Source organism: Engystomops pustulosus, chromosome 4 (genome assembly GCF_040894005.1).
Source record: "Engystomops pustulosus chromosome 4, aEngPut4.maternal, whole genome shotgun sequence".
Taxonomy (NCBI): domain Eukaryota; kingdom Metazoa; phylum Chordata; class Amphibia; order Anura; family Leptodactylidae; genus Engystomops; species Engystomops pustulosus.
Window position 1 is genome coordinate 87,440,122 of NC_092414.1, and position 20,756 is coordinate 87,460,877.

The 20,756-nt window shown below is 39.7% G+C and overlaps 1 protein-coding gene across 1 annotated transcript in view; it reads right to left on the reverse strand.

Annotated features, from left to right (window-relative positions):
* Positions 1-3,641: 3,641 nt before the first annotated feature.
* XPOT (exportin for tRNA) overlaps positions 3,642-20,756 on the reverse strand; it is a 32,503-nt gene continuing 15,388 nt past the window's right edge. The window contains exons 14-25 of the mRNA XM_072146619.1: positions 19,384-19,503; positions 18,367-18,461; positions 16,860-16,929; positions 16,087-16,325; positions 12,414-12,699; positions 11,079-11,268; positions 10,526-10,642; positions 5,923-6,038; positions 4,858-4,905; positions 4,701-4,772; positions 4,320-4,376; positions 3,642-4,236 (exon numbers count right to left, since the gene is read on the reverse strand). Coding sequence (XP_072002720.1) covers positions 4,210-4,236; positions 4,320-4,376; positions 4,701-4,772; positions 4,858-4,905; positions 5,923-6,038; positions 10,526-10,642; positions 11,079-11,268; positions 12,414-12,699; positions 16,087-16,325; positions 16,860-16,929; positions 18,367-18,461; positions 19,384-19,503 — 1,437 coding nt within the window. The 3' untranslated portion in view covers positions 3,642-4,209. The remainder of the gene's footprint in view (positions 4,237-4,319; positions 4,377-4,700; positions 4,773-4,857; positions 4,906-5,922; positions 6,039-10,525; positions 10,643-11,078; positions 11,269-12,413; positions 12,700-16,086; positions 16,326-16,859; positions 16,930-18,366; positions 18,462-19,383; positions 19,504-20,756) is intronic.

Here is a 20,756-nt window from a genome sequence, read left to right on the forward strand (position 1 = left end):
TTCAGCTCAAGATTTGAGCCGAACCGGCATCGGGAAACACGGGGTGCCGGCTCTGACTGATAGCCGGCACCCCAGTGTAACACCCGCGATCAGAGTTGTCTCTGATCGCGGGTGATTAACCCGTTAAATGCCGCGGTCATCGCGACCGCGGCATCTAACTTGCATCTGGGGTGTCTTTCCCCCACGATCGGCCCCCCCGAATCATTTTTGGGGGGCACCGATCGTTGCTATGGTAACACTGGGGTCCGATCTGGACCCCAGTGTTACCTGCAGGAACTGCCGGTAAGATGGCGTCTGTGACGTCATCTTACTGGCAGAGTGCCACCCTATGCAAGTGCATAGGCTGACACTGATAATGCCCTGCAATACATAAGTATTGCAGGGTATTATTATGAACAAGCAATCAGATGATTGCTTGTTCATTTCCCATGGTGGAAAAAGTGGAAAAGTAAAAAAAAAAATTATTCAATAAAAAAATAAAGTAATAAATCACCAAAAATGCCCAAAAGCCCCAAAACATATAAAGAGACATATAACTAAAAAAAAAAGTCTAAATCATAACACAAACCCCACATATATAGTATCACCGCGTCCGTAACAACCCGTAGAATAAAAATAAATAATTATTGAACCCGCACGATGAACGCCGTAAAAGAAATCTGTTATAAACCCTCCAAAAATTATGATTTTTACCTATTCAATCCCACAAAAAATGCTATAAAAAGTGATCAAAAAAACATATGTACTCTAGAATGATACTGGTGCAAAGTACAACATGTCCCGCAAAAAACAAGCCATCAACCAGCTCTGTAGCCAAAAACGTAACAAAGTTATGCCACTTGGAAGATGGCAATACAAAAATGATAGATTTTTCCCCACAATAGGGTTTTATTTTACAAATTTAGTAAAACGCAAGAAAATATATTCGTGTCTGGTATCCCCGTTATCGTATCGACCCATAGAATGAAGATAATATGATTATTAGTCTATACGGTGAACACCAAAAAAAAAAAAGTAAAAAAACCAGTAGAGAATTGATGCTTTTCTACTCCTGCCCTCAAAAAGAAGTTCCTAAATTTTCAACAATAGGTGATACTAACCCCAAAATGGTAACAATGGAAAAAGCATCTCATCCCGCAAAAAAAATGCCGTCACATGACCCTAATAGCGCAAAAGCGAAAATTTTACAGCCTTCAAAAGAGGCCAATGAGGAAAGTAAAATCCTGGCAGCTGCAGGGTGCTCCTTCCCTTCTGCGCCTCACTGTGTGCCCATAACACAAGTCACGGCCACATGTGGGGGGGTCGCTGCACTCGGGAGAAATTGTAGAACAAATTGTATGGTGGGTTTTGTATTTTTATCTTTTGGAAATGTGTAAATTTTAGGGCTAAATGAACGTATAACCGGCACAATTTGACTATTCTAAATTTCGCCTCCATTTTGATGTAATTACTATGAAGATCTCAAGGGGTTAACATTCTTCGTAAAATCTGTTTCTGATAGCTTGAGGGGTGCAGATTTGAAATTGGGTTGGTTATATGGGGGGTTTTGATGCTAAATATGTAAATTTTCATTCAAAACTGTATTTATCCCCAAAATAGTCAATTCTGAAAATCCGGAAAAGCGATATTCGATTTGTAAGCCGCGTGACATCAAAATAAATTATCCAGACATTTCAAAAATGGTGAAAATGTAAAGTAGACATATGGGAAATGTTATTCAGCAATTTATTTAGGTGGTAAATCTATCTGCCTGAAAACGCAATGATTTCAAATTTCAAAAATGGCAAATTTTTCAGAAAATTCATCATATTTTCTTTTTTTTGTAAATAAACGCAAAACTTATCAGCCAAAATTTACCACTAAAATGAAGTACAACATGTGGGGAAAAAACAATCTCAGAATCGTTTTGATAAGTAACAGTGTTCAAAAGTTATAACCATATAAAGCGACGCAAGTCAGAATCCAAAAAATGGGACTGAGCCTTAAGCTGTAAAATGGCTGCGTCCTTAAGGGGTTAATCGCAGTTCTATTGATCGTAAGAACCTTGAACTATGCACCTCCATTTGGGTCTTTTGCTCCCATGAGGGAACTTCTGCTCTGTGGACCACAGTAATTTTACCCAGGTCTGTGGGGCACTTGAATCTTAATAGCTGTCTACAGGATGATGCCCATTACAGACAGGTAGATGTATAACATTGATAAAGGGAATTACATGTATGTAAATAATCCTACAGAAATAATGCCAGGCACCTTATACCACAAGCCATTTGTATTCCTGCTTAATATGCTAGGACAGTGATGGCGAAGCTTTTGGAGACCGAGTGCCCAAACTACAACTAAAATCCACTTATTTACCATGAAGTACCAACATGGCATTTTAAGCATTAACTTATTGCTACCTGTTATTCCACATCTTTCAATTGTATCACCCCCCCCCCCCCCCCGAGGCAACCAATACAGTTGAAAGAAGGAGAGCAAATTCAGACTCTTGTTGTAGCATCATCTCTCCAGGGTCTCTCTGTATAGGAAGAATGGTGGGACCAGCAGGAGGATCTCCAAAGACAAAGCAGTTCTGTCAACACCTTCTCACTTTTCCAGCAGTTTCAAACAGCCAATGAATTGTCACTTTAAAATAGCGCTGAGAGCAGCATCTCCTAAGTTGCCTGGGACTTAGTGGATTTGGTCCTATTTGGTAAACTCTGTCCTGGGGTGATGGTCTGAGTGCCCACAGAAATGGCTCCGAGTGCCACCTCTGGCACCCGTGCCATAGGTTCGCCATCACTGTGCTAGGACAACTCCTGACTGTATAAAGTAATATTTTGCCATTTATCCATTAGCTTGCTATGGACTTATATATAGTTTATATAAACAAATTACCAAAGTATGGATATAATACAGCCCTTTTTTTGCACTTGTGTTATCCTTTGTGTACCAGTCTAATGTACACATATGTGACCCAAGCATAAAAATGTTTTAAACCAAATAAGTGTATTAATATCTCACGATCTGCAGCCTCCTAAAGATCAGACACCACACATCGCACACAAAGCATTATGCTTTAGCTTTATAGAATTTGAATGTTAGTTGAAATATGAATACATTATTCTTGAACCCTCAAGTATTGTTGAGTCAAAACCCAATTCTAAGGACTTCATTTTTCCATCTCTAGTTCTATCGAGTCTCATGACTGGCTGGTCAAGAGTAATAAATCACACTGTAAGCAGTAGGTATACTATCGTAATGTAAGGTATACAATCATAAAGTACAATTATGACAACTCTAGAAGGAAAAAAAAAAGAGATATGACTACATAAAATTTATTGTTTCCTTTTATAAAAAATTTATAGATTAAGCTCCTATAAAGTCAAATATTCCAAGAAGCAATCTAATTTATAAATACTGTTATGGATTGCATTTCAGGGTGGTTCCATTGTGGTCTAGAGAAAGCTAATATACTGATGGGTCGAGATTCCCTTAAAAAACAAAAAAGAAAACAAAAAGTTTAATGACTATCTACAAAGTTTACTCTACTGTTTTTTTCTTTATTACTCCACAATACACACCAGGAGATCAAAAATTATAAGATTTAACGTCTTCACTTGGAGCAATTAAAAAAATAAAAATGTACATTGTGATCCTCCTTTTCGTGTTTTTTTTTTTTTTTTTTTACAGTTTTGGCTTTAAAAGACCAAATTATTACATTGTATACATCAGGTCACATTCACACTTGCTTTTTTGCAGTATTAAAGAAGTGTGTGTGTGTGTGTGTTTGTGTGTGTAAATCGAGAATGACAGAGGATTGATAATTCTTATTTTGGGTCTTCATGATTAAATTTGTGTCAGCATATATTATCAGTTTCCTAGCTTTCTAGATGATTGAGTCTCACAAATTTTAAAAGAAAACCTAGCTTACATTACAGAAAAAGCAAGTGTTAACATAACCTTATTTTAACTGAATTAGGCTTGAAACAAAATTATATCCGATTGTAAGTTCCTCACTCAAGCAAATGTCCGCCACATAGGTAACATGGCTGGTAACATGGTGAAGATGCATCTGTAGCTCCTGAGACCATGAATTCATTGAGTTTATATGGTCGGGAGCAGCTTCTGTATAGAACACCAGTTTATAGGCATGTACAAAATTAGCAATCTACATAAATTAATAACTGGAGTTCCTGAGTCAGGTGCATGAGAATTCCAGTCTCTTCCTCAGGGCTTTGCTCTCTGAAAAAAAATCTGCAATAGAATAAATAAAATCATTTATTTGAATTACTTTTCTTGGTAGGAATACACCTATTATTTTAAGAAATGACACATACCTTCAGATAATTCTTAAATACTTTAGCATCAGGCTGTTGAAGTGCTTGGCAGAATTCCTGGTAAAACACAATCCAGTGCACAGTGAAATAAGCATGCGTTATGTATCTGAAGTTACAGAGTTATTGAATGGATATTTGTGGCTCAGGCAGTGGGATGACACATGGATTTAACAACAGCCGTAAATGTAGCCCAAGTCCCAATGAAAGAACTTCCCCTTATCTCATATAATTTATACCTAGTCTCACACTATGGGGACCAGCAGAAAAACTGGTTTTGTAATAAAAGATTCCAACATGGGTGGGGGAATCAAAACCTTTATAACCTAAGAATACACCGAATAAAAGAAACATTAAGACATTTTAAGTACACACAAACATTACCTGGATAATTTCTGGTGCTACCTGCAAAGAAGGCAGATATTCCTGCTGCAGATACTGAATGCATTCCGGCCCCTAAAGCAACGATATTACAGATTAGTGAGCTCGTTATAGAAAAAGGGAATATCACCAAATAATGGACAATCATTGTCAACCTTACCCTTTTCAGATAAATGGTTTTCATTGTAACAGCGCATTCCGACAAAGCCTGTTAGAGAGAGAAAAAAAAGTTTGTTAGAAAACTCCTAGTACTAAATTCACCCATATGAGAATATTAAATGATATTAAGAGAGCTGATACTTGGCTGTGGGATATATAAATTTAAATAAAAAGTAAAAATCCTTGCAGGAGCTCATCACACAAAAAAAATAAATAAAATGTGAGATGCGCTTCCAATGTTTGTGTGTGTGTTTTTTCACTTTTAGCTAGATGAGGAAAGATGTTCTGAGCAGGAAGATATTCTGTTCCAAGATAGCAGTTTGTTTTAACCCTTTCTGTGCGACAATTTATATTCTTTGCTCTAAGAGCTGAATCAGAAAATACAGGGACAGCAGCAATAATCTGCTTGTCAGCCTCCACAGACACCCTATGAAGGCTGGGATACATCCTTATCAACAGAGACTTTGCAGCCCGATTAGTTCATAAACTAAGCAGAATTTCTTAATAAAGTATATTTGAAAATGTTCACAATGTTCCTCCCCCCAACATAATATTAAAAGGATAGTTATGCTTCAAACAAATGTTTAATATTAGAGACTCTCCTGGATCCTTAGCACTCCCTCGCTACTTCATTGTTTAACTTTTTTTTCTATAGAATTAAATGCCGCAGTATACTGCAGTCACTTTACACTGAAAATTTCAACAAAACTGTGCACTGGGAGAACCATTTCAATCACGTTCCAATACAATGTAATATGGACCTCGGTGTTTACTTACCAACATTGGGGGGGGGGGGGGAGCTAATTAAATTGCCAGGCCCAATAGGGCAGTACCCCACAGATTCTGACACCCCCTCAGGTGAAATGGTCACATGACAGACAACCATCCCATACGTTATACAAAAATGAGTAATTTTCACATTTATATGGCAAGTCAACATTTACCAAGTAAGTCTACTACTTTATTATGGTGTCTCATATGCCACTCCAACACAAAGATTTTAACCAGACTTTAGGAAAGTACAAACTCTCTAAATACTAATGCTAGCTATGCATTTTCATCGTACCAAAATGGTTTGGGCATCCGCAAGGTCAAATGTAGGCTTTAAGGGGGCAAGGAAGCAAGCAGGAACAATGTGTTTGTAGACAAAATCTGCAAAGCCAACTAGTCCATCTTTGCCACCTGTAAAAGACAAAGTTTTGAAATATTTAAGTGAAAAAAAAAAATATTTAAATCATTTTAAATAAAATCTACCATCAAAAGCAAGCATGATAAAGTAGGGGCAATTGCTCAGATCAGGGAACCAAGACTGCGGTAATCTTATATTTGTTACCCATGGCCGCCTCCAGTGCTTCCGAAAAGATGTTAAGACAAAACAATTATAAAATAAAAAGTTCGAAATATAAGAGAAACTTACAAAATAAAAGAAATTTCTGATTCCCTGGAGGTAGGAGAGATATGGAACATCCCAGCATGTACTGGCAGCCTCCATAGAGTGAACCCTGTATTCCACTATATCATATTCTTTTATATGTTCTCTGTATGGTTCAAGTTTCAGAACCTCCCATTGATTAGTTAGACCACGGGGTTGTTCAGGATTGGACAAAGTGTTAAGGAGGGTGAGAGTCCAGAAATATTTAGGGAAAATATGCAAAGTTTTCCAGTAAGGGATAAGGAAAACTGTGCCTCTTTTAGCTAATTTATTAGGCAGCGCCCTTGACATCAAGCATAACCTAGAAGAGTTCTTTTGAAATGATGCAGGATTAAAATCAAACCAGCATATCTATTGCAGAAGCAACAGACCCTGTTTCAACCTGATTGGGTCTCCTCACTACAGTGTAGGGAACTGGTTTGGCTGGGTGAGAGGCTTGCGACTACGGTTGGGAAGTAAGAGCTCTCCTTATGGAGACTGCTAATTAAGGCACATTTCTTTGAGTCTCTGTTTTTGATGCCGTAGGTTTCATTCACACTGCTGTATACGTTCCCCATAGACGGTAATGGGCACACGTGCGGCACCATACCACTCCGTACCCCGTGAAAAGATAGGACATGCCCTATCTTTGCTCCACATATGGCATCGTGCGCCATGTTCCTCTAAATGGTGGCGGTGGTGGTGGGGGGGTTGGTTTGAGCAGCGCTCACCACCTCCTCTCCCCGGCGCCGCCGTATACCCGCCGTGCGTTTTTTTTCCCCAGAATCTCTTTATGGTGCTGTAACACCTTGTCTCTACTTTGTTTTAGCAAGTTAAACTTAAGTGTAACTGTAAAGTTACTGACAAAAAATAGCATACGCACAGCTGGAGAAAGCTTTTGACAACAATTCCAATGAAAACTGTATCATACTACTGGGTTCTTCCTTCCGCCTTTCTCAGAGCCATAAGAAATAACAATATGCAAGGTGAGACTTTCTTAGCAACAGATAGATGTAGAGCCTCTATACTCGAATTCCACACGATATCGGTATAGAGGCAATACATAGCATCCTAACAGCAGCCAAAAAAGACCCCGACATTGTATCCTTTATCTGCGAAGCCCTCCTGTTCGTTCTATCCAACAACACGTTTCAATTTGCAGACCAGTGGTTCAGACAATTAGTAGGTACCGCCATGGGCACGCCAGTGGCTTGCACATACGCCAATATTTTCTTAGGATACTTGGAAGATAGGTACATTTATACACCAGACAACAAATTTTTTAAATATATTCAAATGTATTATCGATATGTGGACGACATCTTCATCCTATGGTCTGGTAATCCGCACGACTTCCAAAATTTTATGTCATACCTTAATAGCAACTCAATGAATATGTTTTTTACACACAAAATCGATTCTAACAAGATAGAGTTCCTAGACGTAGAGATATGCATTAAAAATGACAGTATTATAACAACTATGTACCAAAAACCAACTTCCACTAACTCTTATCTACGATTTTCAAGCTACCACCCTAACCATGTAAAGAGGGCAATCCCATACGGCCAGTATATTCGCCTCAGACGCATTAATAACAACGACGAATTATTTAGAGCCCAGGCCAATGACCTTACACAACGCCTACTTAGAAGAGGCTACCCACCTTATCTCCTAAAACAGGCCATGGAAAGAGCATCGCAAATGACCCCTGAACAACTATTGAGTAACCCCCATAAAGATCGAACCGAAAGGTTCGTTTTCTCATTCGACTATAATGCAATGGCCCCCAAGATCAGAGAGACTATCAATAAAAACTGGTACATGGTGAAAGCAGACCCACAACTAAAGCCTATAGCGGATAGTGGCCCTTTAATAACTTTTCGTAGGAGTAAAACAGTGCAGGATTATTTAGTAAAAAGCAGATTTCAAGGAAATTCCAAAGAAAAAAACTGGCTTAATAAATGCGCCCCTATAGGCAATCATAAGTGCGGAAGCTGTAATCACTGCTCCCAAATTTTGACAGGGAAAAACTTAAGAGTAGGAAGCCTAGACCACCACATTAAACAGTTCCTGACATGCAGGTCATGCTATGCTGTCTATGTGATTCTCTGTCCCTGTAAAAGGTTTTATATGGGCAAAACCATCCGGGCCTTGTTTACACGTTTCAGAGAACATAAAAATTCAATCATAACCGGCAAGGGGTCACCACGTTTGATAGAGCACATCCAACAGGCACACGAAGGAGACACTAACACTCTAACGTTTGCAGGACTAGAACAGGTCCCTATACCAACATATGGAGGTGATCGGCATAAATTACTACTAAAAAGAGAAGCACAATGGATCATCAAAACCGAAGCCACCGGTCCTTTAGGCCTCAATGATAAGACCGACATGAGTGTCTTTCTATAAAACAACGAATACTGTATCCATTTACCTATTAGCGGTACCATTAATGGCCCCCCCCGAGAAAAAGCTAAAAATTAACTCTCTTACTATTGCACTGTTGATACTGTGTTGTACAAATTACTGTAGAATAATATTGTGTGTTTCGCCCTTCAAAATTTCTCCCTCCGATCCTAGCGGCATCAAAAGGTAACACCCATAAAAAGTCGTTTCTATGGTTCCTACCTAGCTCCGCCCAACATCGGTTTGACTTACCTTTAGAAACGAATCGCCAATGTTGATTGGCCTATTTTAGATACATCGGTCCCCTTTCAGGTCCGTCCAGTACCTCCCTACAACGATCCACAGTCTGCCAAGACACACCTTCTCTCAGACTATACTTGCCTCCGATTGGTCGCCCATGACGATACCCAACATGTAGAAATTCCCCTTCAGGTTCGCCCGACATACTCCCGCGATGAGTGGCAGTTCACCTAAACCCTGCCCTCTATGACGTATCCTGTTCTCCCATAGGTCATTAAAGGGGTATTCTCGTCTCGGCATTCACATTCAGTTTCACTAATCTTCCATATATAAACATTTCTTCAATTGGATGTTATGAAAAAAAATGTTCCTGTGTGAAGATAATTTCTCATAAATGTAGCCATGTTGTCCCTTAGAAACGAGATATCTTCCTCGGTTACGACCACGTCACACTCTGGCAGCGGTGGCCAGACATGCGCTATAGAGTCCTGCCGGACCACCAGGATTCAGCAATCATTACTACAGGACGGCTGTGGGACATGCAGTAACTCCCGGACATTTCATATACAAAAACTTTTTATTTATTTGTGAAATCCATCCAGCAGAGGTGGCCGTATCCGGGGAAGCTTTCTCGTTTCTAAGGGACAACATGACTATATTTATGAGAAATTATCTTCACACAGGAACATTTTTTTTAATAACATCTAATGGAAGAAATGTTTATATATGGCAGATTTATCAAACTGATTGTGAATACCCAGGATGAGAATACCCCTTTAACTATGTAACTGTTTTCCTTCAAGTCTGTTCAAGTATCTTGTAACTACAAGAGGCGGAGTCGGGAATCCGATCCCGCCCCTTGCTTTGTTTTTATCCAATGGTGTTTGATACAAGGTGTAGGTGTGCACTTAAAAACCCAACGAAGACGCTGGGAACTATAGGCAAGATGAAGCGCTAATGCGCGAAACGAGTCGTCCCTAACTAGCGCTCCCACGTCCCTTCCCCTGTCTGTGTGGTACCTGTTTACGATGTCTACGATGTAAGAAATAAAGAAGATACATTTTATTACGTGGAGAGTGCCAAATCTTCTTTCCTTTCTTCCTCTGAAGTTTGAATACTCTGTCCTGTGCTAGTCAGAATTTGAGCACCACCACTTGCATTTACTTACAGGCGATATTTTCCATAAGAAGAATTGGCCAAAAGGGTTAGACAAACCCCGTTCATTCCCGCTATAAGATCAAACTAAACAAGCTGTGCCCCATACACTCTCTTTCTATTTCAATACTACTGGGTTCTTTCTAGCCTGAGATTTATCTGGCATAGTTAGCATTATTTGTTTTTAAATCAGATTCAGCTGAACTATACAATTTTTCAATGGTTACCAAAGATTAGCCTAGGGGGCAAGGTAAAACCTCTATAAGCAACTAAACCCCTGCATATAGCCAAATTAGCTTAGTGCAGAACATGGCAAAAGCTTTCATACTTTATAGTTGTACTGTAAATATAAGAAGATTACCAGTGTCACAGTGCCAGGATCTATGAGTAAGTGCCACAGGTTTATCATACTTTACTTTGATAGTAAATTTCCTTTAAGTCAAGATCTTACCCCAAAGTTCAACAAGCTTGGAAAGAATGATAAAACAAGTTTTTTGGGCAATAGGATCTGGGTATTCTACAGCCCCTTGAATGACCGTGAATAAAACACGCTCCACGTTCTCAGCGCCTGAAAAACAAGCAGTGACGGAAATTGTGAAATGAAAATATATTTTTCTGTTCCCACAGCCCTTGTTACATATTATTCAACAACTAGAACTAAACATTTACAGTGTTACACCTTTGCTATGCTCTATCTATTGCTAATTCAACACAAGTAAATGCAGAATTGATGCCACCAATGCTGGCAGTCACAGGATCGGTGATATTCAGCAATCACAGTAGAGGGATTGGTTATATTTAGCTGTAATAAGAGCCTACATTTACAACCCAGTCAAAGGAGCTGGCAGGGCCTGGTTGTGTAATGGCCAAAACAAAAGGTAGCCTACGAGGCCCTCCAGGGAAAACATTGTCTATAGTGTTGTAGAAGATTAAAATATATATCTATATGCATGCATGTATAATATGACAAAGGCATGCTGATAAATCTATAGTAACATTCTTACCCTGATTGGCTATAACTTCATTCATTCCACTTCCAGTGACTGTTTGCAGAAAAGCAAAATAGCTTCTACGTAACATTTGCTTATCAAGTGCAGCAGACTGATCGTTCTCTTCAGATGGCCGGACTAGCACCTCAAATATGGCATGAAGTAGTGGCATAAAGACTTGTTGAAGAAAAGGAGACACTTGTGCCTACAGAACACAGTTTGAGAAGTTCACGTTAATCAAAAATTCCAAGTTTTGTTTGTATTACTTTGAAATGACTTTTCGTCAAAGATAAAACTTGTCATAAAGGGTTGTTGAAAGAATCTTTTCCTCCCACCGAGGCTTTAAGCTTCAGTCTAGTTGTGTCCCCTTCAAAAGATATCATTAATGGTTTTATACTTAAATCTTTAACTTTATTTGAGATAATTTTGAAGGACATCTACCACCAGGATGGATGCAAATGAGCTTGGGGGGGCCCCAGACTGCATTAAAATTAAGCACATAAGCCAGAGGGGTGTTAAAAATTTTTTTGTAAGCACCAGGTCATAAAAAGTTAAATGGAGAGGGGATCCTGCAAGAGGACACACAACAACATGACAGTGTCATTGATTTAAAATACCTGATCCTGATAGTTCTTTAAATATTGTGTTGGGGAGTGTTGTGAACATTTTCAAAGTTTAACCCTTTCTGCTGTCTCCCTGGCTATAATATTCTACAAGTACTACCTTCTAACAGAATGGCTTAATCATTCTCTGCTCTGAATATCTTGCTGAATCTAGCTGAAAGTAAAATGTGAGAGACTTGCTGAACAGAGATTGACCAACTGTTCTGTTGAAAATAGTGCTTACAGAATACTATAGTCCGTCAGAGAGCAGGAAGGGTTAAAGGACATCTACCACCAGGATGAAGAACTGTAAACCAAGCACAATGACATACTGGTGTGTGTCCCCTCTGATAGGATCTGCCCTTTTAATGCCTTTGTTTTTACAGAAATATGCTTTTCAAATTATGAAATTGAGCCTGAAGGGCTCTGAGCTCAATAAGTTTTAATGGAGCCCCTCAGACTCATTTGCATAATTTTTCGAGCTTTTTTTTTTCTTAAAAACAAGGTCATAGGAAGCCTAAAAAGGAGTAGATCATGTCAGAGATGACACACACCAGTATGTCAGCATGCTTTGTTTACAATCCTTCATCCTGGTGGTAGAAGAGACAAAGCAAATAACCACAGAAAATTTTCAGCACAGAAGATATGCAAATCCTTTCATTAAACCTATTTTCTGTAAAAATCTGGTTTGGGACATCAAATTGATAAATCATAAATAAGACTTGTAGCTTCAAACGTATACATTTACCTTGAACTTAGCAGTAATTTGGTTAATTAAAGGAATGAATTCTTGCAGGTCCTTTGCTTCACAGTCTTTAAGCATATGTTCTGAAGCTGTAGGGATAAAAGGAAGCACTTCTTCCTCCAAGCAGATGATCATACGGTGCAAGAAGGTGCGAACGCCTCCTCTGAGGATTTCCTTTTGAACAGGACAACTCAGAGCAGGTAAAAAGCTTTGTAAACAGTCCAAATAGACTCCAGAGCAGCCACACTGCTTTACCGTCTGCTTATTGCTGAACGCTTTACTTGTACGACTATAGGGGGGGAAAAAACAGAAAGAAAAATATTAACAATATTTCTATATATATATCTTGTGGAGGGAAAAAAAAAGGGCCAACACAATTAGCTCCTGGGTGTCAAAATGTTGCTTTCTTAAAAGGGAACCTGTCAGCAGAAATTGATCTAATAAACTACCATTATGTTGCCAAGCTGCTTAACACCTTCCAGATCATGTTTTATGATCCAGTGTGGTGGCATCATCCAGAGAATCAACTTTAAAGAGAACCCGTCATGCAAAATAACCCCCCTAAACTAAATATATTTTCATACACTGCCATTAGAGAGCATTGCCTCTATCCCTTCATTGTCCCTCTACATGCCTGTAAACCTAAGCAATGAGGTCCTAAAGCTGTATGCAAATGACCTGTGAAATGTCCAATGAAGCATTAGCATATTCAAGCTGTCCACTCTATTCATGAGTGGGAGGCACAGCACACCCCCAGTGCATGACTGACAGCCTGTATAATGATGTGAGGCTGTATAATGATGTGCTTCCTGGTGCTGGTGGCCACGCCCCCTGCAGCCTGTGTGTGCATGTGTGTGTGTTTAGGAGAGATACAGCAGCTCCAGGCAGCCATGTTACAGCAGAACATGTCAGATTCATGTGTAGCTGATGTCTGTGTCTCTGTGTATTAGGAGGATGCAGCATGTCAGCAGATGCAGCACAGATACCAGCAATACTTTACTATACATTACACACAGACATGAGCAGGGGGAGGGGAGGGGTAACAGGGGTGACATCACTGCCTCTGACCATGTGACCAGCCTCATTTACATAATAAAGAATAGATGATTTTACAATGCTTAATGTATGAAATAACTAGATAAAGGCTGGGATGGGATCCTTGTGAGCTGCTCCAACAGGTAGAGGTGACAGGACTAGTGACAGAGACCTGATGACAGGTGTCCTTTAAAGAGTATAAATTGGTTGTATAAAGTCAAGGAGGGGGGGATTTTAACACTGAATTCAAGCTCTCTCGTCCTCAGAAAGCCCCCTTCATTGTAATTGATGTTCCTGCATCTAGAGACATCACTAACCAGATTTCCCGACGTCTGATGCACAATGTCAATCACAGAGGAGTTGGTGTTCTGAAGCAGGGAGAACTCTACTTCCATGTTAAACTCTCCGCCTGCTTGACTTTATAGAACTAATTTACATCTCACTTTCAAATTTGATTTTCTGGGTGATGGAACCATGCTGGGCCATAGAAACATGATCTGGAAGGTGTAAAGCTGCTAATCGGTAATCCTTTATCTGACCAATTTCTGATGACAGGTTCCCTTTAACACATGGTAGCTTCGCAACATCAACATCATGTTTGGCTCTAATTTAGAAGTACAGGCGGTCCCCTACTTAAGAACACCCGACTTACAGACTACTCCTAGTTACAAATGGACCTCTGGTAATTTACTGTACTTTAGTCCTTGGCTACAATAAACAGCTATAACAGTTATTAAATGTGTCTGCATTTAAGCTTTATTGTTAATCCTGGTTCTTATGATAATACAACATTTTTAAAATCCAATTGTCAGAAGAAAAAAAAAAAAAAAAAAAATTGTCTGGAGCTACAATTTTAAAATATACATTTCCAACTTGCATACAAATTCAACTTAAGAACAAACCTAAAGAACATATCTTGTACGTAACCCAGGGACTGCCTGTATATGTCAGGAGCAGAGAGAAGTGGACAAAACATTTGCGTTCTGGTGACACTCCTGGCCTGGTTGCTCGGTCCGCTCATCTCATCCCTGAAGTACCCTTGAATCAGCAGGCCAATCCCACTGTATGCACATACACTCAGTGGAATCCAGCGGTGGATGCAAAAACAGAGGTGTGAATGTAGCCCAAGTTCACATCTGCAATTGCCAGCTTCTGTCAAGCACGTATAAAGACTGTGTGTGTGTGTGTGTGTGTGTGTGTGTGTGTGTGTGTGTGTGTGTGTGTGTGTGTGTGTGTGTGTGTGTGTGTGTGTGTGTGTGTGTGTGTGTGTGTGTGTGTGTGTGTGTGTGTGTGTGTGTGTGTGTGTGTGTTGCCAAGCCATGGTGAGATCTTTTCTGTTTTTAACAGAATATGATCTGGAAGAATTGTATTTACAATAACAATACAATAACCATAAATCCAGCTACATTTGCAATGTCTGCCCCCATGTATCTGTCTGATCACATGAAATCACAGCAGCCTCCTTGGACCTCTATTCCACTATGGAAGCATGCTGTGATTTCATGTGATCAGAAACATACTGGTGTTACTAGGTAAAGAACCTTAGACGCCATCACCCTGGTCACATAACATGAAGTGCCCAATGTTGTAACATGGCTCTCTCTCAATGTTCAGCAGCAGCATGTCCTAGCAGTGAGACCTGTCAAGCAGACAGGGAAAGTAAAATTTAATATGCTGGACCCATTTAATCTTTTGCGTTGCATATGATCATATTCATATTTATAAACTGTTTTTTTTCATTGAAGCCATGAAAAAACACTTCAGCAATACAGACAATGCTTTTTAATATTATTTTTAGTGGGTTAATTTAAATGGCAGGTTCTCTTTATATTTCTAGCTTCCCATTGCATAAATTAATCCAAATGCTGAAAAATTGATGAAAAGACAGTTTTGACCATTTCCCACCAACTTTCACCATTCGGTCCCAAAGACACATCCACTTTATTCTTTGGGTGACTGTTATACTGAACCTGACACCAGACTGAGCCATTCTCCATATACCCATACTAACTAATGTGCCATATTTTTAAAGCAAGAGTGAATAGTGAATAATATACTAGTAAAAGGGTGAGCTCATAAATAGTTTTCTCTGAAATAAAGTCAATAAAGCAACTAGAATTACAGTGAGCTTCCATGTATACTGACTGGAGTCAAAACCATTCAAGTAGTAATGCATTTTACGGACCAATAAGGAATATAACTGATGCATTAAGTAGATAAAACCTGAACAAATTATATGTATAAAATCAAAACAAATGTTTAGTGGACCACAAAGTAAGAGTTTTTACTGCCCTTTGTGGGTTTGGGTCCGAGTTCAGCTTAAACTCCCTACCATGAATGTCCACCATTGGTGTGGGCACTGAACAAGGATGCTATGTCGCCGGTGGCATTTAAATGGCTGGATCTGTGCGCTGGCACAAATTAGCCAGCGTTTTGTGCAGCCATTTAAGTGGCGCTGACAACTTGGCCAGTGGCATTTGAAAATTAACACCCACAATCGGTGTTACTGATGACTGTTCAGGTTCAGGTTCAGTACCTGAACAGATTTGTACAATTCGGGTTTGTCGGAAACAACATTTTAACAGTTTCCACTAATCATAACCTGTAACAAATGCCATAAATACCTCCTTGTGGTACATACCTAGCAAATCCTACAGCATGATTAAGGCAGTCTGCAAGAATTGCCTGTCTCTCCTCATCTTGCTCTACTACTAATTTTTCCAGAAGAATTTTGAATTTCTCCATTAACGGATTCAGAAGATTTCTCATGAGAATACTTTTGCGCTCAGCAGGATAATCGCTATTTACTATAAGCACACCTGCAGTCTCGTATATGAAGAGCTGATCATCGCTGCTCAGCAGCATCTGGTAACCATTTTCCTACACAAAAAAAAAAAACATAAGTAGTATAAATGAAAAGAACTCTAAACAAAAAAAAAAAAAAATTACATTTACATATATGCCTAATAAAAACTTGTTCAAACTGGCTCTGGAAAGAAGCTAAAGGTTTTCCAGTTAAGAATCTGAATAGATCCACAGAACAGGCGCTCAATATCAGATATGTGGTGGTCCAACACAAAGACCCCAAATACAGCTGTTGCAGCTGATAAAGGATCAGGAAGCAAACAGATGTGCTCTCTGTGTAGTGATAAATCCACTAATGTGAATAGGAGACTAGCTGCAGTGACTAGCACTACAGTTCTGAGATCTGAGCTGTTTGCTTCCAGTTTTATTCTTCATTTATCCACTGCAATATGGTGCCAAGTGCTTAGACAGCTATTATATGGTGTTATTTTTAATTTGATTCTGAGGACCCATCCTTCAAAAATAGGTAATCAATATTTAGACAAAAAAAAATAAAAAATACAATAAAAAAGATACAACACACACAATTGCAAAGCGACTCAAACTCACTGGTGGCGAGAGTTCCAGAAGATCTTGAATCCTACTCAATATATCTTCCACAAAGGCATTCATGTGCTTACTAGAGGACAGAGAAAATAGCAAAAAGTGACCATTAACAGTCGACACATAAGCAGAGTATTCGTAGCCATAATATCAGCTTGTGATTAATTCATTTGCAGAATCGCCTGTCACACAGATCCCAAACTCTGGTGGGATCTCAGATTGCAGCATTCTCTGATATTTTTCTCTTAACAAAGAACAACCCCAGTCGTAGAAGTGTTGATGGGGCTGTCCAACGAGGGGCTGTCCATTTTCCTCAACCGTGTGCAGAGCCCAAGAGTCAGTTCACATTTCGGTTATTTAAGCAGTTTTTTTGCATTATTGTGAGCCAAAACCAGGTGTGGCGATTTTATAGAGTTGAGGAATAATGAGAAAATAACGCATCTGTTTATTGCACAATAATCTGTACAAAAAAAACCCATATAAAATAACTGTAGAGTATAGAAAGTGGGAGAGTCCATAGGGTTCCCACTTGATGGTAGCCTTCTACAGATCCCATAACGCCTATGGTGTACCTCCACTACTTCCATAACAGCCCTGTGTGCAGTCTCCTTTCACCTTCCTATCCTTTCTACAGGATACATAATACTTCTAACAGTGAACCTCAGTTCTGCAGTCAATAGCTTCCCAGCCTCCAGCTGCTCCAAACCACTTAACGACCAGGCCCTATTTAGTTTTTGCATTTCCAAATTGCAATTCATAGTAACAGTATTTAATATTTCATGCCATGTACTGGGAAGAAGGAAAAAAAAATCCAAATTCAGTGAAATTGGGGAAAAATGCATTTTGCGCCATATTCTTGTGGGCTTGATTTTTACCTCTTTCATTGAGCTCTTTATTCTTTGGGTCAGTACGATCACGGGCATAACAAATTTGTATAGGTTTTATAACGTTTCAACCAATCACAAAATTTAAAACCTCATGTACAAACAAACAACTTTGTTTTGCCATCTGGCGATAACTTTTTCATACTGTGGGGTACGGAGATGTGGATGGTGTCTGACATGTCAATGCTACCATTTTGAAGACTGTACAGCACTTTTTATCGATTTTTTTTTATGTTTTGAAAAATGGCAAAAAAGTGGCATTTTCGCCTTTGGGTGCCATTTTCTGTTAACCCCTTACCGCCACAACCCTTTTTTCCGATTTTGCATTTTCATTTTTCACTCCCCACCTTACATTTATCACTCATGGCAATAATCTTTCCATTGTGTTTTATTCTAAATTATGTAAAAATACCAATAAAATATACAACTAATGGTGGAAAACTGAGCACAAAGGAAAAGTCAAAAAGGTAAAATCCTTGAAAACCCATTAAAGGCCATGATGTGGTACAAGTTAATAGATTTTAATGGCCTCTTACAGTGAATGATTAACCGGCCAATATTAAACAATGATCAAAGAAATATATAAAGGGAAAAAATTCTAATATGCACTGTACATTCGTTATACTTACTGTAGGGACTTCACAAATCTTGAGAAAAGGTAGGCTGTTCTACTACGGACTTTCGGACTAGAATGGCGCAGGCCTCTGTGATCCAAAAACGCCATCTGCAATGTATAACCATATATACATAAAATGTACAATTGCAGTTATTGTTACTGAAGGTCAGGTAGTAAGTCTAGGGCAGTGGTTCCAACCCAATAATAATTACCGTATATACTTGTGTATAAACCGAGCTTTTCAGCACAAAAAATGTGCTGAAAAACATCCCCTCGGCTTATACAGGAGTCTATTACCAAAAAAAAATTACCCACTTAAAAAAAATAAACTTAAATACTCACCCTCCGATGTCAGCGCGTCCCGTCTTCTCTCTTCTTTCATGGACGCGGCCATGTTTTCTTCGTGGCCGCGCATACTATGACATCAGCAGCGGCCGCGTCATAGTATGCGCCTGCTAGAAGAAAACATGGGCGCGTCCAATGCTGGAAGAGAGAAGAGGAGCCGCGGAGAAGAAAGAAGACGGGACGCGCCGACATCGGTGGGTGAGTATTTAAGTTTATTTTTTTTAAGGGCCGTGGGGGCTGGCTGTATACTGCCGTGGCGGCTGGCTGTATACTACTGGGGGGGGGGCTGGCTGTATACTACTAGGGGGGGGGGCTGGCTGTATACTACTGGGGGGGGGCTGGCAGGCTGTATACTACTAGGGGGGTTTGACCAATGCATTTCCCACCCTCGGCTTATACTCGAGTCAGTAGTTTTTCCCAGTTATTGGTGGTAAAATTAGGGGTCTCGGCTTATACTCGGGTCGGCTTATACTCGAGTATATATGGTACTACAAAAAAAAAAAAAAAACCTGCAAGATGTCAAATGCAACAGTAGAACAAACTTATGATATCATCGGTGGGAACATCCTGGCTTTAAACAATGATTTAGTTGTACAGAAGTACCAAAACCATTCCATTAATGCATATTTTTAAAGTAATAAAGATTGTACAACAGTTTCAATATAAAAAAAAAAAGTTAACTTACCAGAACATTAGGAATGTGCATGGGTTCAACCGTGAAGAACTTTTCATATCTTACAACAGTTTCAAAAAATTCTAACGTAACAGATGTGTGATTGTAGGCACTCACACCCGAGGTCACCAGCTAGAGGGGAAAACAAAAAACAAAAAACTTTAATGTATTGATATGTCACAAAGCTGTATGGGAATATAATTCTTTATCCACTTTGCCACAGTTTATATGTAGCATGGGGGGGGGGGGGGGGGGGAATCCAACAGATCACAGAGCTACAGAAATCCCTAAAAACTAACCAAGAGGCAAGACCCTTTAGCCATTGGTTAATTCTTAAACTAAAGCATTGATCAAGTTCCAATTATTATTGTATGAAAGCATAGTGAGCGTTGTTTTATGTAATGAAGTATATTACATCTTTGCTGTGCCTTTCTCTGCTCCTTCCCTCTCCTGTGATGAGCAGCATATCAGTTAAAAGTTTCCTGAAGCCACGGGTCACCTGATCCCACCAGCCAGCAGAGGAGGGACGTCTCTTTAGCTCCAGTCTAAGCAGTCTTCCAGCAGACCGATGGGCTGTGTAGTCATTACCGTTTGCAAGCCCCTCAGTCATAGCCACTCCGCAATGAATGGCTGGATGATTGTCTGGATGCCCTTGGCAAGAACCTCCATCTTGGAGTTGTTATGAAGGAGGGGGTGTACAGACAGCAACGAAAGTACAGTCTTCTCCATCGCCAGACATGGGACATCACGGGAAGTCCTGAATTCTGCTGGCTGGCGGCTTCCGGGAAACTTTAACAGTGTTAGCATTAAATGCGTGACACTATTGGGGTCATGCATCTAGGCTACATTCACATGACCGTCGGGGGGGGGGGGGGGGGAAGCATGTATGGGTGCAAGCTTGCGCACGGAGCAATACTGTGCCACACACATGCGGCACCGTACCACTCCATGTATACAATGAAAACATAGGACATGTTCCATCTTTACTCATGTTACGGCTCCGTGCGCCATGCATCGCAATGGAGAGGGATGGGTCACCACCACTCCTCTTGATTGTGGCGAACGTATGCCCGCTGCGCATACGTTCGTGTGGATGTAGGTGACCAATGTCCCCAAGTCCCAAACACAACACAGCGATAAAAGCCTAAACATTAACTCCTTTCGCACCTAGAGATTCAACTCTAAGGAGATAAGACATAACTTAATTGTTGAAGGAAGGGTGAGCCAACAGTGTGCAGACAGTACATATATCTGTAGTCAACACAAACTTATGCTGATATTATTAAACAGCCTCTTAAGTGAGCATACTTGTTTTAGGACTGTCATATATGGACTTACCCCAACTATACAGTCAAAGGTCTATATTCATATTAATGCCACTGCAC